At 50.7% G+C, this 18,004-nt stretch overlaps 1 protein-coding gene across 1 annotated transcript; it reads right to left on the bottom strand.

Moving 5' to 3' along the window:
• Nucleotides 1–295: 295 nt before the first annotated feature.
• Nucleotides 296–17,607, bottom strand: LOC142881436 (uncharacterized). The gene is made up of 23 exons (XM_076015722.1): nt 17,336–17,607; nt 15,635–15,712; nt 15,461–15,526; nt 14,582–14,733; nt 14,411–14,495; nt 13,732–13,888; nt 12,688–12,790; nt 11,872–11,965; nt 8,312–8,407; nt 8,141–8,197; nt 7,977–8,045; nt 7,799–7,888; nt 7,596–7,705; nt 6,894–7,389; nt 6,671–6,763; nt 4,565–6,574; nt 4,202–4,349; nt 3,996–4,113; nt 3,705–3,864; nt 3,479–3,580; nt 3,062–3,148; nt 2,056–2,971; nt 296–473 (listed from the first exon to the last, which is right to left on the bottom strand). The coding sequence occupies exons 1-22, from the start codon at nt 17,576–17,578 to the stop codon at nt 2,834–2,836; spliced, it is 4,752 nt and encodes a 1,583-aa protein (XP_075871837.1). The 5' UTR covers nt 17,579–17,607; the 3' UTR covers nt 296–473; nt 2,056–2,833.
• Between the last annotated feature and the right edge of the window lie 397 nt (nt 17,608–18,004).

Genomic DNA, 18,004 nt, shown 5'->3' with positions numbered 1-18,004 from the left:
GATGTGGCTCACGCCGTCCTGGATGAAGGGCCCACAGAGGAGCGGCTCCTTCGCCGTGGACACCAGGAAAATGACGTCGGAGCCGCTGTCGCTCTCCTCGCCGCCGCTGCTCTCGGGGACTGGGCTGCCGCTCTGCTCGTGTCCGTAGAAACCCGGATGCCACAGGTTGCGGTGGTGGTCGTGGTACAGATCCAGGTCCAGCCCACGGGTCAGCGAGGGACCCCTGTAGCTCCCCAGAGACTCTGGATGTTGCTCCACGGGGGGAGGAGCCTCAGGGTGCAGCCGGGAGGACCGGGCGCCGTAGGAGGATGAGGACCGAGTTCTGAATGGGCTGGTCGGCCGGCGGTGGTACCACTCGGGCTTCTTGGCCAGGTCCATGGCTTCAGGATGGCTGCAGGCCAGTGGGGGGACAGAGAAGTTCTTCGACAAGTCCATGGCCATGAGAGAAGGATCCTGAGGGGACACTTCCATCACTGCAGGAAACACAAGATGAAAACTTTTACTGCAACTTTTTATCCCAGATCCATGTGTGTGTGCAGATAGGAGTCAAAAAATGATATTATAAAAATTGTAAATAATTATTCATAATGTTTATAAATGTTTTTCTAAAGGCCCCAAAACAATAATGATTATTTATAACCAAAGACAAGAGTCAAGAGTAATAATTCCAAACAAAAAGCACCAAAACATCAAAGAACACAACATATTTAAACAGCTCACACCACAAAATGTTATTACATGAAAATGAATTGCACAAAAATGAAAACTGATTGAACCTGTAATTTAACAGGGTTAGACTACCCAACAAACACATTTGACACTCACAAAATATCAAGCAGCAAAAATGATTTTATTTGCTCAAGAAATTCTTTTTTAAAAGTACAAGAATATTTGTAAATGTTTTAACTTTTTTTTTTTTTTTTTTTTTTTTTTTTTTAAACAAAAACTTAATTGTCCTCTGTTTTTTCACATGCTAAGGGTGGATTTTCAAACATGAATCAAAAGGGGATAAAATATTAAAATATATAGACGACCGAAACAATCACGACTTCCTCAAGGGGTTGGAGCCAAATACTAACTTGAAAAAAATGTGCTAGTTGTGTGTGAGGGTGTGGGGGGTGGATTACAAAAACAGTTTCTCTGTATTTCAGAATTCTACAAAATGTTTTTGTAGAAACAAAAGGAGCTGTGATTACAAAACCAACAGCCTCCGCAGTAACTGTTGACAGGTAGGCCTGCTCAAAGTGAAGGTAACCCGGCCCTCATCACTGACTGACTGACTGGCTAACTGTGGTTAGCCCAGCAGGTGGGCTCCTACCCGGAAGCAGGTGGTTGCGGGTCGGGCGACTCCGGCTCCTCGACGCGCGCCGCCGGGGCGACGCTTCCCCTCGGACGGGTGGAGGTAGCGGCGGTGAGCTAACACACCTACCCGGGGCCCATCGCCAGCACTGGATGTAAACAACAGCTGTCCCCGCGTTATGCTAGCGAGGCTAAACGTCACTCAGCCCCGCTGCGCTACTTCCGGTCAAGGGGGCGGCTGTCCCCCCGCGCGCACACATTTTTTTGTTTATCCGCAGGTGAATCCGGTCGAACGCGCCAAACGCTGGTGCGTTAAACTTGTCATCATGGACACCTTGAGCCCTCAGCATCAAGTCACTCCGAAACCGGCCGACTGTCGCCGGGAAAGAACGAAGTTCTTCACAATAAAAGCTCCTTAGTGATGTGCCTTTTCTTGCCGCACTCGCCCATTTTTAAGTCGTTTAAAACGCCGTAACCTCTCTATTTTGGCCATGGTGAATTAAAAAAAAAAAAGAAGCTTAGCGCTATAAATACATAATTTCTAAGTCATTAACAGTTTACGTTTTACATCAAAGTACCAGCGTTACAGAAAATCTATACTCGTTATGTAATTCAGTCATTTTCAAATGAAGTTTTGCCTTCTTTCGTTGTAAAGTAAATACAGAGAGTTGTTGCATACTTCAACTTTTGTTGATTTTAATGAACACAAAACATAATCCAGTTTGTGGCTCAAGGCTTTATTTTTGAAATACTCACTCAGTCGGTGTCACGACAGCGTTCCTCTCCTTAGCCATATCCTCAAATGTTTGAACATTTAGGCATCTTTCACATCTTCACAATATTAAAAGTAAGATAACTCTCAGAAAACAATTACATTCCGGAGCTAAAAAATTTAAAAAAATCTTCAAAGTGTTTTGTGACATAAGAGGCCCAGAATTCAGTGAATGGTATAGATTTAATCCGACAAGTACAAATGAAAGCAAAAGAACATAAAAGGTGCAGTGTGTGACTATAAATAAGACCTTGTGCACATGTGAGTTCACTGGAAGAGGTGTTACTTCACACAGCAGGGATCAGAGGATTAAAACCATTGTGACAACATATGAACACTATGAAGCTCAGTTTTGACGAGTCGCATACAATTCAAATATAGCTGTACAGATAAAATATATGTACAAAAACAAAGTGGCAAAGTTGCTCCGACATCATCTGATAAATAGTGACTGAAAGTAAAATGATGGTCCACAGAACATTTTTCCTGAACAATAATAACAAGCCAGTGCCAAAACAATACTAAGAACAGGAAGAGGGGAAGTTTGGGTGAATGTCTTCCGTCATCCAGGTCGTGTCAGCCTCTGACAGCTGGAGCAGTGAGCAGCTGGACACATGGAAGCTCTTTAAAAAATAGACTTTAGCACGTGATCTTCAACATACACGAGGAAGGAACTTCTACAAGTCCAGTTGTTTTCTATTAGAGCTCCCACAGGAAGTGACCTCACACATTGTGATCTGTGTGTGCGTGAGCGCTGTGTTTTCAGCGTGCCTGGTCCAGAGCGCAGTGGGCCAACCTGAGGTTCTCCTTCAGCTCCTCTACCTCTCTGTCTGCTTTGGCCCTCGTGATGCTCAGCTCGGTCAGCACGTCCTTGTACTGCTTTGTGGCGTTCCGTTTGTCCTGCAACACAAGGCGTGGGTGGCCAGTTGACTCGTTACTCACAGAATATTGTCTTGACGCTTCTTTCTGCTGTTTTCCACGTGCTCTCACCCTTTGCGCTGACTGCAGCTCTGCCTTCAGAGACGTGTTCTCCTGCTTCAGACACTGAACCTCGGACTCCTTGACTCGCAGCGTGATCTGCAACGGCAACACCAGAACCTTCAGCTTTGGTCCTCCAGAGAGTCAAACTGCTTTCAATAAACGACGCTCAGGCGCATTTGGGATGTCCTGACAATAGGGGCATCTAGTGGCCATATATAATAATGCTGTTTCAGCACAACTTGGCGACACGTGACGGATCCCGTTGCTCAACCTTTTGCTGCAATGGCTTAAAATTGACCCCCAGAGGGAGCCGTCTACTTTGATCGGGGTCACTATGACGTGAATGCGCTAGCTGTGATAAAACGCACTATTCCAGCTGGTTTTGACGAGAAATCACCGAGCTGCCCAACTACTGAAAGTACTCACCTCCATCTCATACACACACATCTCCTGGTTGAGCAGCAGGTCGTCCTGCTTGGCCAGAGAGCACAACCTGGTGATCTCTGCTGCCAGGTGGCTGCTCAGCTCCTGCACCAATCACACGGCAAGACGACAGGAAGTGATTAGTGATAAAAACATTCAAGATTCTTCTTCTTCTTCTTCTTCTTCTTCTTCTTGCAGTGCCAGGACCATCCCGTCCTCCCAGCCTCACCTGGTTCCTGGTTCTCAGGTCCTGGTTCTCCTGCTGGCACTGACACAAGGCCTTCCTCTCGGCGTCCAGCGCCTGGACCAGGTGGCCGTTCTCCAGGCAGCGGAGGGAGAACTGCTGCGACAAAACCTGGAGTTCCCGCTGGTGGGAGGTCAACTCCTCGCTGAACAGAGAACCACAGATTCATCGTCACAATGTGAACTTGAAAAGGCCGAATTCTTGAGAAATTCCAGCATTTTTCAGGACATGATGAGGATCCAGAAAGCAATGCTTTGTTCAGGAGATCAGGTGCACCTGTGTTGTCTGTAAACGTCCTCCAGGCGAGCGTCTCCCGTCCTCGCCTCCATCTGCCGTCTCTTCTGCACCTCCCTCTCCAGCTCCAGACGGTGGGCGTTCTTGATGGCCTCGATCGCTGAGACACATCAGAGCGACGCATTATTTCACTCCAGTCGTCGGGAATTCACACCCGATCAGACTTCCTTGTTGCCCCGCCCCCTCACCGGTGGCTGTGGCGGCGCTCTCCTCCTCCAGCAGTCGGTCTCGTTCCACCAGGAGGCGCTCCGTTTCCTGCTGGTGGCGCCGCTGCAGCTCCTCGACCACCTTGACGTGGCAGTCCTCCATGGAGGCGAAGCTGTGCGTGCACGTGACCTGAGGGAACACAGACTCACATTTATTCAGTGATCACTCAGAATTCAAATCAATCTGACGAGCACGTGCTCGGCTTCAAACAGCTCCCTCTAGTGGGACTATTATAGCGCAGCTTGTTTTGTACAATGTATTGTATATATTACACAAGAATACTTGAGCTACTCATTGATACAGTCTGTCATCCACCTGTCTGATCTTCAGGTTGACCCACTGACCTTCAGCTTCTCCAGCTCCTTCTCGTGTTGCGCCTGAACGCATCTAAGTTTCCCATCAAGCTCCTCCTTCAGCTCCTCCTTCAGCTGCTCCTTTAGCTGCTCCTTTAGCTCCTCCTTTAGCTCCTCCTTCAGCTGCTCCTTCAGCTGCTCCTTTAGCTCCTCCTTCAGCTCCTCCTTCAGCTGCTCCCTCAGCTGCTCCCTCAGCTGCTCCTTCAGCTCCTCCCTCAGCTGCTCCTTCAGCTCCTCCCTCAGCTCCTCCCTCAGCTCCTCCCTCAGCTCCTCCTCCCTGATGCTCAGCTGTTCCTCCAGGTCCTTCAGCCTCCTCCTAAGCGCTGACACCTCCTCCGTGTCAGAGCCCGGCTCACTCCTCTCTTCCGTGCCAGCAGTCTCCGGCACCTGGACGTCTTGGGGATTTCTTTCTGCCGTTTGACTCTCTCCGTCCTGCAGCTGAATCTCGTCGGTCTGGCAGCACATGCTGGCCTGACTCCTCGACCGCTGCGACTCTCCGTCTTCCAGCTGCTGCAGTTTTATTCTCAGGGCCTCGTTCTCGTCCGCCAGCCGCCGGAGCAGACAGGAAGTGAGCTGTCGCAGCTCCTCCCGGTGCTCCAGCTGTAGGCGGCTCAGACGGCAGCAGGAGACGGCCTCTGTGGCCGCAGAGCGAAGCAGCTCGCTGGGAGGGCCGGCGAGCCGTTCAGCGACGGGGCGGAGCTTCTCCTGGACGGAGGCGTGGTCTCCACCGGCGAGGTGGTTCAGCCACGAGATCTTCCTCTGCGTGACGGCCTGGAAGCGTTTCACCTCAAAAAGCGGGTCATCCTGGTCGAACCCGCTCGTCACCAGGTCCTGGTCGGACTGGGAGAGTCCCATCAGCAACAGCTGCGTCCCCGCTAGCATGTGACCAGTCACCTGGCGGACGAGTTCTCCAACAGGTTCCTCCTCCTTGACCCCCTGGGAGGATCTCAGCGAGCTCCAGAACTCCTCCTCCCACCTTAGCTGACCCTCCACCGTCACTTGCTCCTCCTCCTCTTTCCTCAAACAGACGTCCGACTTGCAGATCAGCTCCAGCAGCTCCTCCAACACCTTCAGCCTCGTCGTCTCTCCTTCAATCACCTCCTTGACTCTCTCAACAGAATCTTCTCCTCCTCCCAACCTCTCCTCCTCCTCCGGCTCTTCGTCCAGCCCTCCGATGTCGGCCAGTGTATCTGCAGCCGTTTGGCTGTGAAGGTCCACCTCCTCCGTCAGATGCTCCTCGGAGTTCTCTTGCGATTGGCTGAGTCGTGTCTCCAGCTCTGAAAGCGGCTCCTCGCTGGGCTCTGAACATTGCAGCGGATCTTCTCCCTCCCCCACGTCCTCCGACTGGCTTCCTTCGGCCTTTTGCTGCAGCAGCGCCTCCGTCTGCCTCATGTTCTCCTCCAGGGAGGAGATCAAGCCCTGTGCTTCCAGGAGCTTCTGGTTCCTCAAGCTCAACTCCTTCTGCAGAACTTCCAGCTCTGTGCATCCTGACTGCTCGTCGTCCTCCTCCTCCTCGTCCTCCTCGGGGAGGTGGCGTGGCTCGTTGTACCTGCTGCTCAGCTCCGCCTTCAGCCTCTCGATCTCGCGGTCAGCCTCCGTCAGCTGGTTGAGCATCTCCTGGTTGCGCTGGTTGAGGGCCTCGTTCTGGCTGGTGAGCAGCTCCACCTCCAGCGAGAGCTTCCTGGCCACGTTCTGCTCCTCCAGAGTCGTTGATCCGTACTGGCTGTGGTTTGTCTCCACCTGCTGGCTCTCCTCGGTATCGCTCCGAGAGAAGACCTCCTCCTGGAGGTCCGACGCAGGCGACAGCAGCGGCGAGGCCTCCGTCTCTGAGGAGGAGGAGTCCCTCAGTTGCTGGAGGTTCCCCTCGGTGTCGTGCAGCCAGATACTGGGCGGTGGCTGCGTTAAGGACCTGTCCTCGTACGTGTCTTTCAGGGCCTTTACGTGGCCGTTTAGCTGCATCTCATTTGGACAAAACTCTGAGTCAGAGCTGGGCGAAGGCTCCTGCTGGGCAGAAAATCCGAGATAACAACACCTTAAGTGGATCATTTGTTGAAACGTGTTTAAAAAACTGGAACTGAAGCACCAAATGCGTCCGACCTGCTGCTGAAAATATCCCGCCGACCTCAGCTGGGCCTCCAGCTCCAGCCTGCAGCATTCCGACTCCTCCAGTCGCACCTTCAGATCATCCATCTGTGAGTAGAAACCAGTGACAAACCACAACCTTCAGATGCAATTCTGAGACGTTCTGTTCTGCTCAGAACGTCAGAAGAACTTGGCTCTATTTGCACCTCCAGAGGAGTTCCTGTGCTCAGGTCCTCACCTCCTTCCTGCAGGCCTCCAGCAGCTCCTCCAGCCCTGCAGGCTCTCGCCGCTCCGTCAGCAGCGGGACGCTCCTGTCCAGCCGCAGCACCGTGGCCTCCACAAGCCGCCAGCACTCCTCCACCTCCTCCTCCACCTGCTGCTGCCACTTTGGGCTCAGCGCCCTCACGCCTCCCCCTGCTGGCGGGTCGCCGCAGGCACTGAGAGAGATGCCCAGCGTGCTCTCGTACCTCCTCCTCCTCTCCTCCCGCCGCTTCCTCCTCTCCAGGTCGCACAGCTCCAGTGAGCTGGGAGCCTTGGCCTTCTGGGGGTCGGCGTCGGGCCGCGTGGACCTGATCTGGGGCCTGAACTCGGCCCAGTCGAAGGTCCGGTAGCGCCCCTCCCGACGCCTCTCGGTCACCGAGCGGTGTTTGGGGTGAGGCTCTGCGGAGACTTCAGCCGAGGGAGTCACGTCCGGTTTGGGGAGGGAGTCGGGTTGGCCGCGGTGCCCCAGCAGGCTGCACAGGACATCGAAATTTAGGAAAAGAAGAAGAAGAAGAAGAAGAAGAAGAAGAAGTTGGATTAACAACTTTAGCAAATGACATCCTTTCAGAAGTACTTGTGTGTGTATAATGACAAAACAAAATGAATGAAACTCCTGCAGTAGACTGATGATGCAAAAAAGCAATAGACAGTAACAGATTGAAACAGGAAGTGATGCTACCTGGCAATGTTGGGGGCGTGACCTGGGTGTACGTTCTTCATCAGAGCCTGGATCCAGTTCTTACGAATCCCAGACGTCATGGCTGACAGCGTGTAGACGCCATTTGGGGTCTGTGACATTAAAAAAAAACCTGTTGAGTTCATTCAGAGATCATTTTTCTTCCTTCTTTGTGTCAGGATGATTTTTTTTTTTTGTTTCTTTACGTGGATCTGGAAGCCGTAGTTCCTCTGAACCTGATGCTCGGACACGTTGTAGCACTTGGATAAATCGATCTCTCCTTCCAGGGCCGAAGCCTGAGGGACGGGTGAGAGGTGTCTTGAAGTCTTGTGCAGGAGACTCGGTTCAAATAGAACTCGTACAGAAGTGAATTAAAAAAAATACCTCCTCAGCAATGGAGTCCTTGTAGTACCGCAAACTGTCAGTAGAGAGCACAAACCAGAACTTCTTCCACTAGAGGAGGCAAAAAAAACACAAAAGAGTTGGCAAGAAATATAAACAGGTTGCAAGAGTTTACATTTAAAAAAACAAACAAACAAATAATTTACCTGATCAGTTCCTTCCAGTTTGACCATCCAGCCCTTTTTAAAGTTTAATAAATCAGGCTGCAAACAGAGACACAAATCTGACTTTGATGCATTGTCAATGAGGAAACAATCATTTGGAAGTTTGGGTTGTCGAACAGAACAGCAGGGTGGAAGCCTGCGGCGGTGACTCACCGTCATGAAGGTCTCTGACGTGCGGCGGTCCAGAGAGCGCGCTCTCCTCTGGGGGGCGGCCAGGCGGGGGGGCGGCTCTCCACACGACTGGAGTTTCTGGGGAGACAAAAGGCCTCGTATGATGCGACGTTGACTTTCCCAACGTCTCCTGTCAATACCGTCTGTTTATGTTCTGGAAGCAAAGAACACTGCTGCTCCCTTCCAAACACGTGGAAGGTGCTGCAAGGTCTCAGGGTGACCTGGAAGATGGAGGCGTTTTGGCTTTTTTTTTGCTGGGTATTGAATCTGGGTTCATCAATAAAATTATTTATTCATTTATTTATTTATTTAAAGAATAAATAATGAAATAAAATAAAACAGAAGAATGCAGAAGAATCTTGAACAAATGAAGACTTTGCAGTGAGGAGAATATTGCAGGTTTGAAATAGGTTGGACTGGTTCCCCTCCAGCAGGGGGCGTGAGAGATCATCCTGCTGGTTGGGGGCGGGGGAGGGTGTGTTAATCCGAGGGTGGGGGAGGGGGGGGGACCCGATGGCCTTGTAAACTCTGACTCACATTAGTGGCAAAAACGTTTCGGAGCTTGAGATCAGATTTTTTTTTTTTTTTTTTTTTTTTTTTTGGTGGCAACGTAATCCCTGCCAGTGCTCACATTTCAGAGCGATGCAGCTCTGGATTACAAAGATTTGAAAGGACCAGTTATTTTCCTCCTCTGCTGCTGATAGAGGGATTAATCCCCTCTCCCCTCTTATATAACTACTCTAACAGTAAAAAGGGAGCACTTTAGCCGTGACAGAGCCTCCTTTGTTGTGTTTTTCTTGGCATTTATGTTGAGCGCCATCCAAGGACGCGGCACGCAGAGTTCTGGCTGCGCCGCTCGACTCCCTCCAATTCTCGTTCGCCCACCCCACCCCCCCAACAACGTCCAAGCGGTGCAGACAGAGGAAGAGGAGGGAGGCCCTACATGAACTCCAGGCAGGTTCTTTGTCAACCATCCGGCGGCTACGACTGAAAACCAACAAAGACGAAGGAATAAATCATCACGTGATGTGTGGCTGTGTTCACACTGGAAAACATATCTATGTGAGGGTGACACTGTGGAGTGAGACGGTTCTGTATAATCAAAGATTAACAGCTGCAGTGACAGCCATCTGTCCATCTGGAGTGGAGCCCGGGGTGGGGGGGGGGGGGGGGCTGAATCTGTATTAAATGTTTTGCGACTCCGCAGGGACCCTTTAAACTCTGGAATTAAAAACTCTGGATGCATCTCAAAAAAAAAAAAGATTAAAACTGTGTCAATAAAGCACGAGCCGTGATTAAACGTGATTTTCTAGCCGTGCCAGCGAACACGCACAGCGACGTTGTTTCACATCATCATATCTTCCTCTCATCTCGTAATCAAACACTCTCATGGTTCCAGCAGCACCGTGGAAGTCATGACAAACATCTGATGTGAAAATGTTTTCTGGGAATTGAAAATTAAAATAGAAAATTGCTGCTTAATATCAGTAAAAACCTATCTTTTATCGTCATAGTGATCAACTTGACGATGATGAACATCAACTTGATTAAAAGACAGCAAAAAAAATGTTGCCATAATAATTCACTAATTTTGGCATTAATTCTGCCATCTGCTCACATAAGCCGAGTTTCCCTTAGAGTTTTTTGGAAAAAAAAAGAAGCGGTATTTCCAAAACTTTTGACAAAGTACGATTGCCATCGAATGGTGTGAAGCGCATAAGCGCCGTAATTCCCGTAAAATCCTGTCCTGCGCAATTACGAGAATTCTCGCGGGACGAGATTTCATGAGATTGTTGTCGAGAATTGTTGAAAAAATAATTCCGTCTCCTCCTGCGTCCAATTATAACTCGCCATTTTAACTTGAACGTACAAATGCGAAAAAGTGTTTCCATTTTGCGATATACTTCTTTATGGATGCGTGTGAAAAGCCACCTCATGAGAAACTCAAAATACCTTTTAGCCATGTTTGAGAGGTTTTTCCAAGCTGCTGTTTCCATCACCAGTGTTTTATCGCCATATTTAAGTATTGCGCAATTCTAGGGGCGATGGAAACGCAGCCATAGACACAGTTGTCGGCGCCATACTGCAGTCATCCAGCAGGGGGCAGGAGTCTAATGTTGCCACCACATCCCACTCCCTTTAATCACCCACCGACTGTTGCCCTCAAACAGGTGTGCTGGGAGTTTCTGAGCGCGCTCAGTAGACGTCCGTCAGCGACTCGCGCTCGTCCCGCTGACGAGCCGGGTGACGCTCGGCTGCGTCTCGTTTCAGGAATCCCAGGGAGGGAAAAAAAAAAAAAAAAAAAAAAGCTTGCGAGCGGGAACGTCGTATTCCCAGATTCCGAGCTGGGACAGGAGGCGGCCTGAAGGCCCGCGGGGCATCACGGCCACGCAACGCAAATGTTCTCAGAGGAGAAAAAAGAAAAAAAAAAAAAAAAAACGCTGTCAATGAATCACTGCCTCGCTCGCACCTGCACGCACACGCACGCACGCACGCACGCACGCACGCACACACGCACACACACACACACACACACACACACACACACACACACACACACACACACACACACACACAGACGGACAAGCCCGGGCTGGTTGGGAATGGCCCGTCGCTCCACGTGTTTCGTGCCAAACTGTCGTCACTTCTGTTTTAAGCGGCAACGACGCACCGTTAAAGCACGGAGACGCTTTTTTTCTTCTCCTTTTCTCACGACACCTGGTTGCGGTGAATCACAGGCCGGCCCAGGACAGCCTGGGTGCAGCTACTGGTCTGAGTCAGAGGCAACGTCCAGCTTGAATCAGGGCTATTCTGTTGTGACTACCGCCTGACAAATTGCCAATGTTCCTGCTGCCGTTGCCGCTAGGTGTTGTGTTGACGTGTTGTGTTGACGTGTTGTGTTGACGTGTTGTGTTGACGTGTTGTGTTGACGCGTTGTGTTGACGCGTTGTGTTTGACGCGCTGTCTCCTTCATCGAAAACCCTGCACGCAGACCTGATGGGAGGTGGGCTCAGCCCTGAAAAGGTTTCCCCCCCGAGGTTTGAATTTCACGTCTGAAGTCTGGCACATCCATCTTGACAGTGTTCTCCGCTGATCTTGCTGTTGTTTACCGTGGCAATAAACAATCGAACTGGTCGACTTTGAATGTGACAGACCAACCAAACCCCGAAAAATCTTCTGTGGTGTCTTTTATACAGATAATAAAGAGTTCAAACAGGTGCCGTTAATACAGGTGGAGGACAGAGGAGCTTCTTAATGAAGAAGTCACACGTCTGTGAGGGACAGAATTCAAATCAATTCTTTTGAAAATCATACAATGAGATTTCCTGGATTTTTGGGTTTTTTTTTACATTCTGTCTCTCACAGTCGAAGTGCAGAATGGGTGGCTGCCGTTTTGACCCCACTGTACCTGTGAGCAGGTCGTCTGTCGCTACTGTGCCACAACTTTTTGATGGGGTGAAAAATACCTCTCACTAACTTTGAAAAAACATTTTGGGAAACATTCCATCTCTTTTTTTTTTTTCCTCCTCCTGCATCTTTACCTCTCGCTTGCTGGCGCGCGCTTCGCTCCGCCCCTTTCTCGACCCCGCCTCCACGTCCCCCGCTCCCAGAATCCTCTCTGTCGGGCTGCCGTGTCTGGGGGAGAAACAGGGGGGGGGGCAGGAGTGAGTGAGTAAACCTCCACCGGAGGGGAGGAAAACAAAGCGTGACGTACAAACACACATGACGTCAGGATGATTGTTGAGCAGCTGCTGCTGCTGCTCTGCTGGCAGCTGTGTGGTTTCCAACATTAAAATCCTTTCTCGGAATGTGTGCGAAACGTGTCGATGGAGTCGTTTACGTCTCCGACCTTCGGGGCGACCTCTGCTGCCTCACCGAGGGTCCTGCTGATGTCTCATGGCCACAACGTTTTTACAATTTTGGAATTTGCTGGCCTTTATTTTAGAAAAAGGGGAGGCACGTCTGTTTGTCTGTGTGTGTTTCCCAAAAAGGCGGCCTGTGTGTGTGTGTGTGTGTGTGTGCATGTGTGTGTGTGTGTGTGTGTGTGTGTGTGTGTGTGTGTGTGTGTTCTCCAGCTCTCACTCTGAGAAAGGAAACAAACTGTAGGAGCGTTGCCTTGAAGCTATATTTGAAAATGTGTTGCAGTGGGATGTCTAGTCGGGGGGTGGGGGGGGCGGGCTCCGTGGGGGCTGGAGGTGGAGGGGGTAGGCTGGGGGCGGGGCCTCACACAGGCCCTGGGATGTGTCCTCGGCGCTAATTGCTTGCACATTTCGCCGTGCGTCTCCGTCCTTTTGAAGAATAAAAAGCTTTTCTTTGCCGAGCGAGACGACGAGTTTGGTTTTTTGTTTTTTCCCGACCTTCGGTGGGGGCTCCTGCTGCTAGGCTCCGTCAGCTGGTTGCTGATGTTCCTGCTGGCCACCAGGTCCAAGGAGGCCGGCGGCTCTGCGGGCGGCGGGAAGCCTGCGAAGAGACGATGACATCACTGGAAGCCACAGACACTCAGAAAGGCAATAAAACGCTTGTGAAGCGCTAACGAGGCGTCGGCCAGAGGCGGCGAGTCACAGTTTCCAAGGTCAGACGCCACCGCTTGGTGAGACCCCTTTCCCACTGGCCAATAAAAACTCTTTCCAACACGCTAACAATCGGCATTTGGTGGCAGTGGGAAAAGGCTCGTCGACCCGCGTCAAAACAACCCCGGCAAGCCACCCGGGTTCGAATCGGTTTTAATCTCGCTCGGCTCAGATGAGCTCGCAGCCGGACCGCCAGACCCGCGTCCACGCGCTCATTTACGTGATGGCGTTGAGCGTTGCGCGACGCTACGTCATCACATCGCGGCGGTCGCGTACCGAAACAAAGCTCCGTTTGGCGCTGGAGACTGAGCTCATCCAGCAGGGCGCAGCACTGGCACGACAGTGGCGCTCACGAGCTTCTCCTCATCCGTGGGGGAGAGGTGGTTCAGCACCAGCACCAGGTATCTGGGACCGTGCGAGACCACCTGTCCTGCCGCACCAGGCCTCGCATCACATCGGAGGAGGTTGACTCATCACGCTCAGCTTTAAAAAGGCAAAGGTAACGCAAAGGTAATTATCGTAAAATCGCGCGGGATGAGATTTCACGAGAACTACTATCGTATTACTATGGGCTACAAAAATCGCAATTGTACTTTGTTGAAATTTTAGAAATATCGCTTTTATTTTGCGAAAAAACTGCACTGTAAACGCAGCTATTGTCTCTCTTTATGTAAGCGAACTTCCTGCTCAGAGACGTCGAGGCCTCAGAAGCAGCGCGAGAACATCTGCAGGACGTTAGGACAGATGGAGCAAGAGAGGACAGGAAGTGGCTTTGCTCTGTGTGTATGTGTGTGTGTGTGTGTGTGTGTGTGTGTTGTGACTCTGTGGCACCTGAGCCCGGGGGTCTGCCGTCGCTCCACATGGGGGCCACGCCCGGACCGCTGGCCCGCAGCTCTTCCTGCCACTGAGCGCAGACGGACTGTGGTGTTTTCTGGCTGGACGCTGGGAAACTGGAGTCGGTGGCGGCCATCTTGGCTGGACTGGGCTCCTTTCAGCAGGAAGAGCACAAGAAAACACGCACACCACAATGAGGACAGGGAGCATTCATAGTGAGTCAACTTCTTCTTTCTTCTTTCTTCTTTCGCTGAATCAGCTGTAAAACTAAACCAGAGTCCACCAGCCGTCTTCACTCATTTTCAACACTATCACTCTGATGACCAGCGAAACCCGACTGGATCTGACTGGAATGGACTGGATTTGCCTGGACTTGATCATCTGGACTGGACTGGACTAGAATGGATTTGACTAGATCTGGATCTAAGTGGACTGGATCTGGCTGGACTGGACTGGACTGGACTGGACTGACTGGATCTTATTGGACTGGACTGGACTGGATTTGACTAGATCTGGATCCAACTGGACTGAATTGTACTGGATCTGACTGGACTGAACTGGACTGGACTAACTGGACTGGATCTGACAGGACTGGATCTGGCTGGACTGGACTGGACTGGACTGGACTGGACTGGACTGAAATGGATCCGATTCAAGTCTTGGGTTTTGCGTCTACCTGCGTAGCAACTGGTTCCACTTTGCGTTTCTTCTTCGGGTTCTGCTTGTTGGTCCGCGGGTAGACAGCCAGCTGCTCGCTCCACCTGGGAAGGACAGACAAGGTCAAGAGTGACTCCGCCCACACTCCGCCTCCTCCCCGCCCCTCCTGTCGTCTCTCCCACCCTCTCACCCGCTGATGATCTCCTTATTGTCCCCGCGGATGAAGATCTCCTGCTCCGGCGTGAGGATGCAGACGGCGTTCTTCTGGCCCGTCCGGGGTTCGGCGTCGCCGATCTCCGTGCACAGGTTCATGTTGACGGTGCCCTGAGGCAGCGTGCTGGGCTGAGGACCAATCACAACACAACTGAATTCACTCCAACCAACAGCAGTCCAGCCGCCCGGGAACTCGTCACTTCTTCTGCGTGCTGGTGACCAAGTGGCCACGCCCACCCCACCTCCCCAGGTGCTGGCCCTGCCCACTCAGCTCACTTTGTTTTAGTGCCCTTCCAATTACATCGAAGTTCAAACAAAGCCTCAGTTTTTGCAGGGAGGATGCAAACAGAGGGCTAAACGGGCTGTTTTTGGACATCTGGAGAGGTTGTTTTTTTTTTTTAGGTAATTAATTCAATGACGCTGCTCCACTGGAGTCTGAGGTGAGAAAATAAAGCTCTGAGAACTGTGATGTGGGATCTTTAATTATAATTGTGTCAGGAAAAGCCCGTTTAAATGAATGAAAAATGTGTCCTTCTGTTCCGACCGTGTCGCTGAGCGTGACGAGTTTGTGGTGCGGAGACAGATTTGAGGGGATCACAGAGAGTGTTTTTGTGTGTGTGAGTGTGTGTGTGTGAGTGAGCTGGGGGTTGGGGTGTGTGTGTGTGTGTGTGTGTGTGTGTGTGTGTGTGCATTAGAGGACAGGCTAAGCCCAAATCATCTGCTGCGGTTCCGCACACGACATCTGGCCTAAAGATGGCTGCCTGCCTGATCCCAGCAGCGTTTGCCGTGTTTGCGTTGCTATTGTTGTTGCTGTTGTTGTTGTTGTTGTTGATGTCGTCGTCAGGAGGTTCCTCACCAGCTTGTCCAGGGCGAAGCTCAGGCTGCCGTCTTCGTACAGGACAAAGAAGCGACGCTGCCATTTCTGCAAAGCAAAAATCATCCACATCACGGCAGAGTTGGAGAGAGGATCTGCGACGTACAGGGAGCGCCGTGGTCGCGGTGGTCTCCTCCGAGTCCAGGACTCACTCACCCTGGAGCGCTGCATGGGGTTGTCGAAGTCCGTCCCCTCCGGAGCCAAACACAGCCAGCCGCCGTAGACGGGCTTGGCCTGGGATGGGACGGGACGGTGTAAACAGAAAAACAGGGACTCAGTTTCAGTCTCGGTCTCTGGGTGGTTACATAAGAAGAGTGAATCACTGCTGGAACTCTTTCATGATTCCTCCTGATGATTCACTCATTGATTCAGCAGCTAATTGTTTCAGCGTGACAATCGCACTTTACGGGTTTTTTTTTTTGTTTTGTTTTGTTTTTTTTAAAGTAACAAATGGCAGCGGGATTGCTCGCACTTCAGCTTCGAAAAAACTGGCACATCCATCCTGCCAACCTCCCCCCACAGAGAGCTTCGGCCTTCCTCAGAGGATTCCCCACCCAATCGGCTGTGAGGATCCAGCGGGCAGGGGAAGACAGGGTCGGGAAGTTAATCTGACCTCAGATGGAGAATCGGAAGAAGAAGAAGAAGCGACATGAACGCTGCAGCAGCGGCTGCTCTGACAAACCCAAGAAATACCACCAAAAAAAAAAAAATACAGCTTCTCCCCCCGTTTACTGTTAAAACCAGTGCGAAGGCGTCTGACTTGCATCCATACATCTCGAAAACACAAACAAGCTGCGCGATTGATTTGTCGCAGGGTTGAGCAACATCGTTCCTTTTTAAAATTACAGGCCTGGGTGAAAGCAGGCAGGGGGGGGGGGGGGGGGTATCGGGGGGGGGGGCGTGGAGTAATAACACATCTCAGCAACGTGAGGCATGTAGGAAGCTGTCAGGAGTGTCGGCTGACATCATCTCCACATGACAGACCTGCACCGACAACGTCTCTGGCGGGGGCGGCGGTGGCCCTGCACGCACGCGCGCGCACACACACACACACACACACACACACACACACACACACACACACACACACACACACACACACACACACACACATCCACCTTGAACGCGGTCGTGCAGGAGGAGAGTCGCTCCTCTTTTTAAACAAGTCGAGACGTTTTTATTGACGCTCCGAATGCTGCTGGCGGAGTCTCGCTTGTCTGCCGACAAAACTGCAAACAAGGCAACCAACACCACTGACTGTCCTACATGAATACATGAATGTTCGAGGGAGAAACGACAAATGTTATTGAGTCACATTGAATATAGGGTCCTAACTATAACAAGTTTAAATACACTCTGTTTTTTTTGTGACATTAATACAGTAAAAGTAAAACTTTCTAAAAAAAAAAAAAAAAAAAAAAAAAAAAAGTTTTAAAAACATAACGTTTGGCTTCATGTAATTTCAAAGTCCTCAAAGGTCATTCTCAAGTCAAAACAGTCTGTCGTTTTAAATAATGAAAATAAAATAAAGATGACAACCCTTCGTGATTTTTCGCCATTGGAATGGCAAAAATGCAACTGACAAGTTGTCAAACGCTCCTTCGGCTGTAAATAATTTGTTGACACTCCCTAAATTAACGAAAATTAGTCCCGTCTCCGGCTGGGGAAAACTAGCGAAAAACTTGGACATAAATGAATGAACAGAAGAAGAAAAAAAAATGCCCATTTAAATTCGATGTACGTTTCTTATAAAATAAAAAAATAAAAAAATTAAAAATTAATCATTTTCAGCCGATGCTAAAGTGCAGGCTGAGGGGCTCGAGTTAGCCGGGGAGAGAGCGAGTTCTCGGCCGTTACCTGCTCCATGTCTCGGTCGCCGAGGAGATGTAACTCGCGGGACTTGAAGCAGTTCTGACACTTGCTCTTGTTGAAGATGTTGGCCTGGAACTTGCCGCACGGACTCGTCGCCTTCTCCCCCGACATGTCGCTCCGCCGCCGGCTACAAGCAGCTCCGCACTCGCTCCGCCGCTGCCCAGCAAGCAGCTCCTCGCAAACTCCCGATTGACGCCGACCGACGGCCGAGACTTCGCAGTCCCACATCTGTCAAACACCGGGCTGCCTGCGGGGCGGGAGCGAGCCGCACCGTCGATATCCGGCAACACAATATCCGGCTAGAGCCTACAAAATAAAACGCAAGTATATGCAAGCGTTTTGTTTTAGATTACTTCGGTCAGGCATGGGCAAACTACGGCCCCGGGGGCCACATGCGGCCCATGAAGCTTTTTAATCCGGCCAGCCGAACTTGAGGAATTTATATTAATAGTAAGGAGGTAATAAAATAGCTGTATTTCATCATTTTGTCAGTGTTTTAAGAGTCATTTCAATAAAGACCTAAATACCGTGCGGCTTCAAAGACACATATTTTGTTGTAAAGCTTTTGTTCATTTTCAATTGACATTAAAGTAACATGTTGTTTTTTTTTCTCTTTCCTCTGTGAGGTGGGTCACCAAAACACTCCATCCATCT

The sequence above is a fragment of the Nelusetta ayraudi genome, unplaced genomic scaffold, assembly GCF_046127955.1.
Source record: "Nelusetta ayraudi isolate G7.1 ecotype Tasmania unplaced genomic scaffold, CSIRO-AGI_Nayr_v1 ptg000195l, whole genome shotgun sequence".
Lineage (NCBI taxonomy): Eukaryota > Metazoa > Chordata > Actinopteri > Tetraodontiformes > Monacanthidae > Nelusetta > Nelusetta ayraudi.
Note: the sequence above shows the minus strand (reverse complement) of the source record. Positions and strands in the feature narration are given on the sequence as shown.